Genomic DNA, 12,956 nt, shown 5'->3' with positions numbered 1-12,956 from the left:
GAGGAGCAGCAGGATTGACACCTTCATTACACGAGAGTTAGGAAGGTCTTTCATAGGTTCCTGTTCCTCTTATTTTTCATTGATTGGCTTCATTATAGAAAGTGAGAGAAGAAAGCAAGTGCATTTTCAAAACAGATGTGCTTTCTCTTATGCCAACTCTCCAGTTGCTTAGCACCCTGAAAAGGATGCCCAGAAACTTATAATAAGCTTTAATCGATTTTTGAATTTTTTTAGATTAGTTGACGGAACTGGTCTCTTCACAAGCAAGCAAAAAAAAACATGATTATGTGGCTTGTAAATCTTCCAAATCCCTGTTCTAAATGCAGCAGCCCAGATATTTCATTGTCTCTTATTCTTCTAGGAGCCATGTAAAAAAATGAATCAAAAATATGATTTAACGCAATTCCAGCAACACCTGGGATTGGGGTAGACAAACACACTCAGAAGTGTTCTGAAGAGCACTCACATGGTGCTTGATTTAGTTGTGTGGATTTGTCAGCATTCCCTCCCTCTCTCTCTGATCTAACAGACTCCAGCGATCCTCTGAGGCCCGTCTTCATCAAGCAGCCGGGCAGCATTGTGTTTCCTCTGCCCTCCACGGAGTCCAGCCGAGAAGTGGTGTTCAGTTGCGAAGCCCAGGGTTACCCACCGCCCTCCTACAGGTGAGGCCAGCCATTAAAAATACCACACCTTCCAGGTTACTTCCATCGGCTTGTCCTTCCTGGTGTTTCTCTCTGCACCACCCTGAGGGCCTGAGATTCAGGTGGAGCTCCGGGAGCTTTTACCTTTCTTACAAAAATGTTAAATGTTCTCAGAACAAGGTGAACAAGTGCTCCTCTCCTTACTATTTACACGTTCATTCATTATGAAAATGAAACAAGAATCAAGACTAAATGTTGAGAAATGGCATAGTGGTCACATACAGTATGTCTCAAAGCCCATTGAGACATACTGTATGTGATTTTGGACTATATAAGAAATAAATGTTGTTTTTGTTGTTGTTGTAGTCTATAAATATTGTAGATTTTACTATGATAGCAATGCATGTGGATGGTTTTGTGGTTACCCCAGTGTTTCTCTGTGCGCTTTTGTTCACTGTCAAAAAATTTCACAGCATTGGCTTGTAACGGAGTGAACAACGGTTCATTTGCTGTTCTTTACAGTAATTTGTACACAATGACCTTTCAATAGATTCAAACTGATAAAGGCTGTAATTTGGCCCGGGTGTTTCTGTGAGATGCTGAGGGCGTTTGGTAAAAGATCTCACTATTTTTGGGAACCAAGGACAGATGAATTTATCAGAACAGCATCCTCCACACTGCTGCTGTTAGTGAATGCCCCTCTGATTTGTCACCGCCGCTGCTGATTGGTTTCGTCTGAAGCCCCTCAACCCTTTCCAGCTACAGCGGCAAATCACTAAATCAATCTAATCAAGGAACCTGCCAGCGAACGCCTCCGGCACACCGGCGTCTCTCCTGCTTTAAAGGCAACATGTGATGTTCGAAATAAAGGTGAAAATGAAAGAATGACACTCTGCTTACAAGTCATTGCATCATTTGCATCGTGTGTTTTTATTAATAACATTGTTCTTGTGTACTGAGCAAGGAACGGGTAAAGCAAAGCAAGGTATAAATGTTCCTTTATTCAGTTCATTATTTAGCCTTTTTCTATTTTGCTAGTATTTTATCATCATTTCTGATTGATGGCCAGAGGTCATGACCAAAACCAAAACTTCTGCCACTGGTGTGGTGTGATGGGATTAATATTTATTTATGGATTTTCAAACACTGAAGAAAGCTCTTACTATGAAATGTTTTGTTAATATTCCATGATGAAACAGGGTCTGTGATTCTGTTCTTGAGGGCAACATCATTCAGCAGCAGCTGGTCAAACATTTTCAAAATGTATGAAATTGATTACAGTATTTCATGTGTTCTGGGTTCAGTATCTATGTCTGAATGCAACCCAGACACCTCCATTAATACCCAAATTAAATTGTACTAATTGAAATTGTATATAGAAAGCATCTGGATGTTTACAATATGGTTTAATACTTCAAAAATATAAATGCAGTTTTTAACAGCACTGAATGTCTGAAGGAACTGTTCATTGTTTCTTCCTTACTTATGCTTGATTGCTTTATTCAACTGATATATCGGTGTTTGAAGAAAATTAGTTTTTTAATAGAATGTTATTAACTGTTGTTTGATAAGTGGTTATCGATTAAAATAGAGGCCTTAGAACACTAGTGCAGGAACATAAAAGTAACATAATGAATTTTAAGTTTTCAGACTTAATTGGCCAATTACCTTGTGAACATAACTAATGCTCTAACAGGAATGTTGGCACTGTGTCACATGACCACTCAACGTTCCGCAGCCTGAATTTAATGACAGTAGTAATTGACCCCTGATTGTCGACTTTTCTTAGTTCCCTCACTTAGTTCCCGTTGGAGAAAAATGTGTTGCAATTACGAGTGAGCAGCGTCTCGCAGTGATTGGCTCTCACATCAATAATAATCACTTTTGTCTGCAGCAGTGTGCGCCACGCTGCTCCATTTGTTTTAATTTGCGCTTTATGATGATAAAAGACTTTTCGGCTGCAATTACAGTCTGATGGTGATGAAAGCATTTGATTATGCTATTTGACTGGATAGATAGCATACCACATTAAGCAGATCTGTTACCAGACCCCAAAGTTTCCCATCTGTAGTGCAAACCAGAGCCATGTTGCATTTGTCCATGCATCACATGCTGCAGTTGTTCCACCAATGGGTGTGAGATTAATATAAATGGCTCTGGCTCTTCTAACTGAATATATTCTGTTTTTGTCCAGGTGGAAGCTGAATGACACCTTCATAGCCCCGGCACCAGGTTCCCGCTACACTTTTTCGGGAGGCAATCTCCGGATAAGTCATCTTAATAAAGAGCAGGATGTTGGTATTTACCAGTGCCTCGCATCCAACTCCTTTGGGACGATTCTCAGTAGGGAGGCCAGTCTTCATATTGCGTGTAAGTCATATCTTCAGATCAAAAAATAAATAAATAACATGTCATATGAAGGATGGCCCATGTTCCTGGTGCTGCACTGGTGCAGCTATTGACCCCAGGATCCACCCATGAGAGCATTTGATGTGACTGTGAGGTCCTTGGCTGAGGCTGTAGAACTGATGCTTAACGCTCTTCATTAATCACTCTTATGAGACTTGGTATCTGGTTTCTCTGATGGCAAGGTGAACTTGGTGCTTTGGCATTAATGGGCAACCGCCTGAAAGGGCTCATGACTGATGATTCGGTCAGATTGAAATCTGATGTCTGTTTCGTACTGTCAGGAGGGCAACAGTCTTATAAACAGCCAGTGCCATCTGTCATGCTCAGACAGGAAAGGCCCTGTCAGTGGAGCCCCAGACGTTATGTATTATTAATTTTTTTTTCCGTCAATTACTCGGGCCTGACCTGGCCTCTGTGTCATATTGATTGGTCTCATCATTTGTTGGGCACAGGCCTAGAGACTATGGCTTGTGTCACGGTACAAGTTTGTTTGTTCCACTGTGCATCACGTTTATCAGTTCTGATTGAACTTAATTAACCATGTAGTATGATTTATCGGCTCCGGGTCAGAGGGATAAATCAAAAAGTGATTGGCATTATTAAAGTGTCTGCCCAGTAATTTATATATGCCAGGTGAGACCCACTCAGTGTCAAAGGACTTTTTCATTAATCACAGAGCTGACATTTTCTGTTGAATATATATGTTTGCCAAGTTTATTTAACACACTTTGGTTTTTATTTTATTTTGTTTTGGGGGGTAGGGGGTTGTTGGTGTGTTTCATAGTGTGTCATTAAAACACAGAAATATCATTTAAGTTCTGGGTGTTCTGTGTGACTGAAATAATTACACACAAGCAAAAACAGTAGGTTATTTCTATTCTTCAAATGAATACGCAGCAGTTCTTTTGTATTTGCATTTTGTGTAAATTCTGATGATGCCTGGTGCAAGGCAGGAAAGGAAGGATGCAAACGCACTTTCAAATAATCAACACACAGAAACAGTGAAACATGACCAGACACAGACATAAACGTAATTACAGATGAAAAAAATCTGGTAATCAGGGCAACTAGGGACAAACACAAAACTATGTTCTGAAACACAGACCCGGAACACCCCACAAAGTCAGGTTCCTGACAAATAGCAAAACTAACATATATGGCATATTATTTTAAAACTTGATTAAAAGGACTATTTGGACCTGTCAGTATGACAGTATGACAGACCACTTACTACTGTGCTGGAAACACACTTTTTACAGGTGTCAGGGAAATCTGGGAAAACTGTCCAGAAGGCTGAAAAAGCACCTGTTATGTTCACTGCTGCTATGCTAAGAAACGGTTTGTCATATTGTTTTTTTGGGATTTGCACTGTCCGGGTTGAGTGCCAAGTTGGAGGGCTTCCCCTTTTCAGTTCCTCCAGGATTTGTTGTGATCTAAATTGCCTGAATTTGCAGCAACTTTGCAACAAAAGTTGCAGTGTTTTTTTTTGGGGAAGTTACATACTCTCATGATCCGGACCGGCAGGGGTTACTCCGGATCCGGAGTTCGGACCGGAGTTTCATGTTCGTCTCGTGTAATGTTCCCTGATCATTTTCACCTGGTGTATATTTCTATAATTGTATAAAACTATCCTGTTTGTGTCTGTTCGCGGTCAGGTCACTGCGTGTTAATGTTATCTTGTCTCGTGCAGTTTGTATTAAACCCCTGTCGTGTGAAATCGTGCAAATGCGTCCTCCTTCCTCGCCATGTCCAGCCCACCCGTGACACATACATACATTGGAGGTGTTGGGCAGTGGGCATTTTGCATATGTTCTGAGTTGTGGGTGTTGCTGTAATGCATTATGGGTATATGGAAGTAAAGCGAGAGAGAAGCAGAAACGTGTCAAGTGTCCGCATATTTATTTAGCAACAGCAAACATAACAGAAGGTTGCTGTGAAACTGCTGAACTAAGTGAGACTCCATCAGGGTTATTAGCCTGGCTGATCACTCATGTCTGCAACGCTGTGGCTGCTTTGTGATACAAAAATGTTTTTCAATTGACGGCTTGTGTTTGTGCTTCACTACAACATTGCATGCATTACAAAATAGTGACGTTGGCATCAGCCAGTTGGCGTACAGTGGCCATCGAGTGTAAATCGTAAAAGCAGTCGCCGGCCCTGAAATTGAACTTGAGTGCAGATGCTGGAGGTAGACCGTTCGTGTTCCACACCATGTGATTTGCAAGTAAAGGCAAAGTTGAACAGTATTCCTGTCGTGTGGCCCCTTTCCACGCTGACACTGCAGCGTCAGGACTCCCTTACAATTATCCAGTAAGCCCAGTGAATATTGGCCTAGCCACAGCAGCCATTGTAAGCAAAAGTGACACACAATAATACAGTCAAGGCCAAATGTTTTGAGAATGACACAATACTGGTTTCCACAAAGCTTGCTGCTTCCAATTTTAATATGGTTATTGCATATAACTCCAGAATGTTATAAAGAGTGATCACATGAATTGCAAAGTCTCTCCTTGGCATGAACATGAATTTATTCCCAAAATCCTTATTTCCACTACATTTCAGTCCTGCCATAAGGACATGCTGAGATCATTTCAGTGATCCTCTCATTAACACAAGTGAGAGTATTGAGGAGCACAAGGCTGGAGATCATTCTTTCATTCTGATTGGGTTAGAATAGCAGACTGGATTCTTTAAAATAAATTATAAAGAAATCTTTCATTGAAATCCTTGTTCTTCCTCTGTTAACCTTGGTGGCTTCACAGACAAGGATATTGCTGCTACTAAGATTGCACTAAATCAACCATTTAAATCAAGCAGAAAATCTGTATTTTTTTCATTCTCAAAATTTTTGCCCACGACTGTAGTTCATCCCCACTTTTATGCATAACATAGAAGCTGTTGTTCACGTTTTTGAGGGTAAATGAGCAGCATTTCTGTTACACATATGTGGATGTTCAGTAACACAGAAATAAAAGTGATTACGCTTGAGTAATGGAGGAAGTGCTGCGATAGGTCAAAATTGCTAAAAAGATGCGGTGATTCGACAAAAGTGCAAAAAGTGAATAATTTGGTCTGATTGGCTGAATTTGTATTAGTTGTTGCAATCGTAACATTGAGAATTCATATGGCTTGCGTCGGTGGGGTCTATATTGAATACATTTTTTTATGCTAGCATTGAATACTAATTTTAGTATTGTTAGCATTTAAAAAAATCTCCTGCTTTCATCAAAATAATTTTTTTGGCTTCCCCCTTTTCCATTGAATCCCACTAATTTTGGGTCTGATTATGGTCCTTTGTCCTTCTTCCATATGGTTTGACCAAAACCACTCATTTTTCGGACTCTTCTCGTCATGTCTTTTTCTCAGGTTGGACAGGCCCATTAAAATATCTTCTGAAATTTTCTTGTTAGGTTTGTTGCTTATGCTTGTTACACAGTTTCTTTCATGCCAGAATCATAATAGGCAAGTTTATGGGATTTGTTCCAGCATGTTTAATTCCAAAAATGTATTTATTTATATGAGTATCACCAGAGAAAGTTTTTGAAAAGTATACAAATATTTTCTGAAATACTCTGTAATGCCCATCCCTAAGACACAGGGGAAACAAGCTTTTACCCATTGTTCTGTTGAGCCACTGAACCAGCAAAAAATTCCATCTGTGATTGGCACCTTATTCGCCAGTAGGCTTATAGCAGAGCACAAGGAATATACACAAGCAAAAGGGCATATAGCACAAATCTATATTTTTAAGATAAATCATCTGTCATTCTAAGCAATCAGGGGGCGAATATGGTGCCTGTTTGGTTAAACACAGCTACAGATGAATGTGAATCTCTTCGGGCTGCTCTAATGGAGATTAAACACCTCATTTTACTAAACAAGCGTCTATTTCAGCTGTAATACAAGAGCTTGATATTCCTTATCAGCAAGTTCAAGTACTGTCGTTTAATTAACCATAATTAGCACTTGGTCTCAGTGATTTTTTAGCTTTATCTTTGTAATTACTTCACCACTATCGTGCACTGGACTTGATCCTTTTTCAGTTACAGCACTAGGCGTTCTCACTCAACTCAAAAGCCACGCCTCGCTTGAAGTCTTAGAAATGACTTTGGCATGTTCACTCAGGGATTTCACATTTCAAGTGAACGAGTGCAAATTCATGTGTGACACCACAACGGCCTATAACTGTCAGTCTTGCATGAGCTAGAGCTGCAGAAACTTCTGAGATAATATATATGTGACTCTGTGTGAAAGGAATTGGATTAAGGCCAAAAAAGAATGAAAGAAATACATCACAGAAGACGTCATCTCTCAGATTCAGCCTGAATTCAACAGCATAAAACTGATGGTGTATTCTATCAGATATTATATACTGGATTAGGAGTGTGGGTAAGGTGCTTGTGCTGTGTAATGGTGATGTTTAATTTAAGCACAAACACACAGTGATGAAAAATGTCTCGGGGTAGTAATGGCCTAGTGGTTAAGGAAGCGGCCCCATGATCAGAAGGTTGTCGGTGGAATCCCAAGCCGCAAAGGACCGTCCCCATACACTGCTCTCCTGGCGCCTGTCATGGCTGCTCACTGCTCACTCAGGGTGATGGGTGAATAGCAGAGGACACATTTTGTTGTGTGCACCGTGTGCTGTACTGTAGTGTTTCACAATCACTTTAACTTTCACTTCACACATAAGTATTAAAATGACTCACGACAAGAAAGTCTTTCAACTTTCTCACCCATTACACCAACCATTCACTTATAGTATAATTTTTATGGAACTGTTGTGCATCATGATTTTGTGTGGCATTCAACTATCTAAACCTGTATCTTTTTTTTTTTAAGCATATTTCTTCAGCCATAACGTCTGCTATAGTCACACATAAACACACCACTAGTCACCACAGGAATGGCTGGCAGCATAGACAGAGACTCTCATAATAATCAGTGATACTCCAGTGCATTTCCAGTGGACTGAGGATGAAATTGCCTGGACATTTATGACTGGTGACATATTCAGCTTAGATCGTCATGAAGGAGTTCTTGACTCCTCGGGTCTTATTGCTGCCTCTGTGTAGACCATGCCAGTCCCTCATTTTTGTGCATGCTGGAGCAGACAGCATGTGAATTAATTTTAAAAGAGCATTCTCCTCTCTCGTATCAATCCTGCAGCAGTCCGGCTCTGTTTTTGTCTCATGTGTTTGTTGCAGTGCATCTGTCTCAGTCTATGTTTTTTTCCACTACTTCCACTACTTCCTTGGTTAATTTTAAATGTTCCTAAACCCACTGGTTCAAATAAAAATTACTCAAATAAAAATTACTCATAAATAATAAAATTACAAATAAAATAAAAGTAATAAATAAAATTAAAGGGCTAATAAATAGCAAATGCAGAGTACAATGATAAAGTGCAAACAAATGAAGTAAAAAGGCACATACTACAAGGAACAGAAACATACTACAGGCCCAAGGATTTTTTGCAATAAAAACATGCTGTCAACATTTTCTGCCTTAAGAGATGACCAAAGGCAGGTCACTATGAAATTCTTTTATATTTAATAAGAAAGATTAACATAGACAAACTATAGACAGAGCAGGTCCATAAAAAGAGGCATTTTGTCAAGAACTCTAGACAATGGACTGAAATATATACAGGTGTCAGTACGGAATCTGTGCCTATGGGGTGGTCTGTAACATGAATAACATAATTTGTCAAACAAAACATTTCATAACATACACAAGGATAATTTAAGTCTTACTTATGAAATATGATTAACTTTTTTTCCCCCGCTCGTTATTACAACCGTATGTGGCACAAAAGTCTGCCGTTTTTTTTACCATCAGAGAAGCGTTATTGAATGAGTTTGGAACCCAGTCCAAATATGATGGTGGTATTAAAGCATGCTGATAGGCTGAATGCGACATTCTATTTATGTTGTCACCTAGTTTCAAAGATTGCACGTGTGTGGCAAGGGAGGTGAATATTGATAGCTGTTTTTTTTTAAATAGCACAAATATGCATGTAGAAGCCAAGTTTAAAAGCCCAGAAAAAAGGTGATCTGGTCACCTTAACTTATCAGCGCAATGCTAACTCTACATAACTTACTTATCAACTTAATGTCAACATACACAAATCATGAAATATTGCTTACAACTGTTTACTTAGCCAATAGGCACCAGATTTAATTGAACGACCTGATTAACACCTCTGGTGGGGTGAGGCCTTATACGCATATACGGCATTTGTGATGCATATTTTGAAAAACAAAAAAAATGTACTCATTGCATTTTAATGTTACAAGATCACAAGAATCTTCAAATAAAAAAATTAAATAAAACTAAAGTACATTTATATTAGATGCAGTGTAAGGATGAAATCAGTGCATGGTTGCCGACCCCTGGCTACAAACTCAAACGGTCGTGTATTAATTCTGCCTTAGTTGAACATGTCCTATCAACGCTGGTTCATTAGGTCAAGCTAGCAGGACAAGGGACAAACAAAGTTATGAAATTAACCATAAATCACCACTTAAATCACCATTTATTGTAACATATTAAAATGAGAGATGAGTTTCCCAGTGACTAAACAAGTAAATTTCCCAAAAGTCTAATATTTTAAATGGGCAACAACTTAGACAGAAATATGTTACCAAGAAGAAAATACAGAATATTAAACTTTACATGCAAAGAGTAAAAGCTTGTCCAGAGCAGATTTATGCTTCTGGAAATCAATGAAGGCATGTTCTTAATAGACTTATCTCACTGGCACATTTATTGGCTGACCCTAACTACAACCCTCTTGACTCAGTGAACCCCATAATTTTCCATTTAAATCTGCCCTTCAAGCAGAACCAATCAGAAATCCCATTTCAGAGAGCAACTTCTTCTGCTTTGAAACCATTGCAAACATATTTTGCTTGAAATATATTTATATTTAACATATAAATGTCCCGCACTTTAGCTCTGTGAGAGATATTGAATTGTAAGAATGTTCACACATTGAACTCAGGTGTTTATACTGCTGTTGAAGATATTGAACCTGTTATCTGAAGAAGACTGATGTACATGGAATCCATGCTTCAGTTGTCACATATGTATTTGTTTTTATTAAATTTTTTTGTAGAAAGGTAATTTCAACCTCAAATGCTCTTTATAAAAGCTCAGCGGTGTTTGCCATGATGAGAGCTGTGCATGTAGCTCTGAAACTCACTGATAACTGTTGGGGCAATTAAAGGCATTCGAGGATGACTTATAGCTGAAATTCCTTATACATACAGTACAAGATTTATTCTGTGTGTGTGTGGGTGTGTATAGGCACGAAACAAATTAAAGCACACAACAATAGCTGTTAAATAAAGCTGCAATTTCAGGGCTTGATTAGACACGCAGTTCAATAGCGTAATAACGTAACCCCACATGGAATATTCTCACATTCCCTGAATTCCTTACACAATAGCCTCTACACATTCACTACTGAATTCTCCAATTTACAAATCACATTGAAAACATTTACAAAAGAAAAAAATCATTTTTTTTTTACATTAAACAGTTTTATTGCTTGAATATTGTTCATCAGCTTACTTCTCAAATAAAGAATTTACTATTTTCTCTAACATTCACATGAACAATAACAAGAATAACATAGTGACACCCACCTCTCAGAGGACAGGGCTTTAAAGCAACTGGCTCCAATCTGAGAGGGGAAAGGGGCGGGGCACTCACAGACTCTCACTTGTGCTAACATTTCTTTTTAATTTAAATTTAAATTCCTTAGCATGGAGAATTTCAACTCATACTAACATGCCCTCTCCTGTCTGTATTCCCATTAATGTTGGAGATAAACAGGAAATGCGGAATGCCAGAGGATCTCCAAACACAAATAACATAAAAAAATGTACATGTTTGTCTTCTACTTATTTTGCACTGTTCTCATTTTCTTTAAAAAGCACTATATATGTTAATTAACTTTGACTTTGGTTCTGTGTGTTTGAGAGGCAAATTTGAAATTGCAACCTCATATTCCCACAAGCACGTCCTGCATTTACAGACATGAATAGATTTGCTTAGAATGGCTGCACTGTTTAGAATCTGGGTGATGGTAATGTGACCCTGTGTGTGTGTTGGATTGCAGACCTGGATAACTTCAAGACCCAGAGAAGAAACCCGGTGAGGGTCCGTGAAGGACAGGCGGTGGTTTTGCTGTGCAGCCCCCCGCCTCATATGGGAGGTAAGAGACATTTTTTCAGTGCAGCTAATTCTGTCCGCGTCCAGATGGGCTGTGAGTGTCTGCGTTACTTTAATGGCTGCCATTCAGTGTGGTTTATCCTGCCTTGCCCTTCTGCCCCGCGTCTGTCGGAGCACCTGAGCTGGCGTCGTGTCCCCGCCCCCCTCGAGGAGCTGTTGTGCCTGTTTGTCAATCATCAGCGTGTTCCTGGCTAGCAATTACTGTCCTTGGTTAGACTCACTCTCAAAATGCCCACTGGAGGATAAACACACATTTCCCCATGTTCTTTGCCATCGATTTTATTCGTTTAAAGGCCAAATTGCCATTAACGTTGAAAAAAAGGAAAATGGTTCATTTCTCTTCTACTGAATTTGTGTATTTAGTGCTTCCATCAGACCATTTTAGGCAGCATTTGATAAAACGGAACAAATGAGGCTTTAGAAGCATATAAATTCATATTATATAAATGGCGTGCCGTTATATAACTTTTGGAGATCTTTAGAACAGAATGCTGGAGGATTAGTGGGCAGCGGTGTTGGGACAGATGTGCTCCGCCACCGTGAAACGAACCTAGCCGCTGATCAGGCGGCGTCATGAAATCCCTTTTGACACTTGTCCTGAGCTGGGTGCGGAGCGGTCCCCCTCCCAACTGAATCGCAGTGATGCCGAGCGTCTGGTCTGAGGACGAGCTGCTTTAATGTGCTGATTGAAGCGCTCCTGTCATCTCAGCAGAGATGATGCTCCTGCGGAATCTCAGGCTGCGTTTGCACTGACCTACTTCCTATATCTTCTCGATTGACAGCAATCTTTAAAAGGAGGAGAGACAAGAGTTTGACCACGGATGTTCATGGATATGTTCTGAATGCTTGCAGAAATTGTATTCATGCATGGGTCAAATCAAGCATTCTGAAGTGCTGTCCATTTCAAAACATCAAGATTCTGTTTAATATATTCATGACAGCCATCTATTGGGCTCCATGTTGGAGGAATTTGCCATGGAAACACCAAGCACTGGTACATGCATCACAGCAAAAAAACAAAAAAAAGCAAAGAGTGTGTGATGTCCTGAGCGATGTCAACCCAATTCAGCACAGGCAAAATGAAGCCATGTAAATGCAGCAAAAATGAGCACAACTGGGAAAACTTGGGAAGTTCATAAGAAAAAGTGTGGAGGCTTTCTTTTCTGTTTCTTTTTTTATGAAATGTTGGTTTCCTCGTCATAAGAAGTGAGTGGCGCAGTTGATAAAGCACTTCGTCATGTTGGACTCCTTTCATCTGCTCTGTCACTTGTCATCAGACAGATTCTCTGTCAATGAAAGTGCTTCTCTCATCCATGTGACTGCAGGTCCCCTGCTTCATCTGCTGTCTGCATGTCCCCTGGCTGGTCTCTTTGTATCTCGTTCATTGTGTTTAGTCGCAGCCCTAATGCACTTGACCTTGTTTCTTTAATGGAACAAGACTTTTTAGCTTTGCTGAAGGATGAAATCACTTGCTCTGTGAAGCTTCTAGGCTTCAACATTTGAATAGTCGGACAAAAGTTTTCTTTTTTAACCTCTTCTAGTAAGGATGTACTTTAGCAGGGATGCAGGCATCCATTAGTGAGAGAACCATTTTGTGAAATATATGTGTGTGCACACTATATACAGTAAATGCATTGAAAGCGGGTGAGCGTGTGTAATTGTATTCAT

The 12,956-nt window shown here is 39.6% G+C and overlaps 1 protein-coding gene across 1 annotated transcript in view; it reads left to right on the top strand.

Moving 5' to 3' along the window:
* Window positions 1–12,956, top strand: part of LOC114798342 (contactin-4) — a 52,611-nt gene that overhangs the window by 15,994 nt on the left and 23,661 nt on the right. The window contains 3 exon segments of the mRNA XM_074933651.1: window positions 530–662; window positions 2,836–3,011; window positions 11,176–11,271. Of these exon segments, the coding sequence (XP_074789752.1) occupies window positions 530–662; window positions 2,836–3,011; window positions 11,176–11,271 (405 nt within the window).

The sequence above is a fragment of the Denticeps clupeoides genome, chromosome 10 (assembly GCF_900700375.1).
Source record: "Denticeps clupeoides chromosome 10, fDenClu1.1, whole genome shotgun sequence".
Classification (NCBI taxonomy): Eukaryota; Metazoa; Chordata; class Actinopteri; order Clupeiformes; family Denticipitidae; genus Denticeps; species Denticeps clupeoides.
Note: the sequence above shows the minus strand (reverse complement) of the source record. Positions and strands in the feature narration are given on the sequence as shown.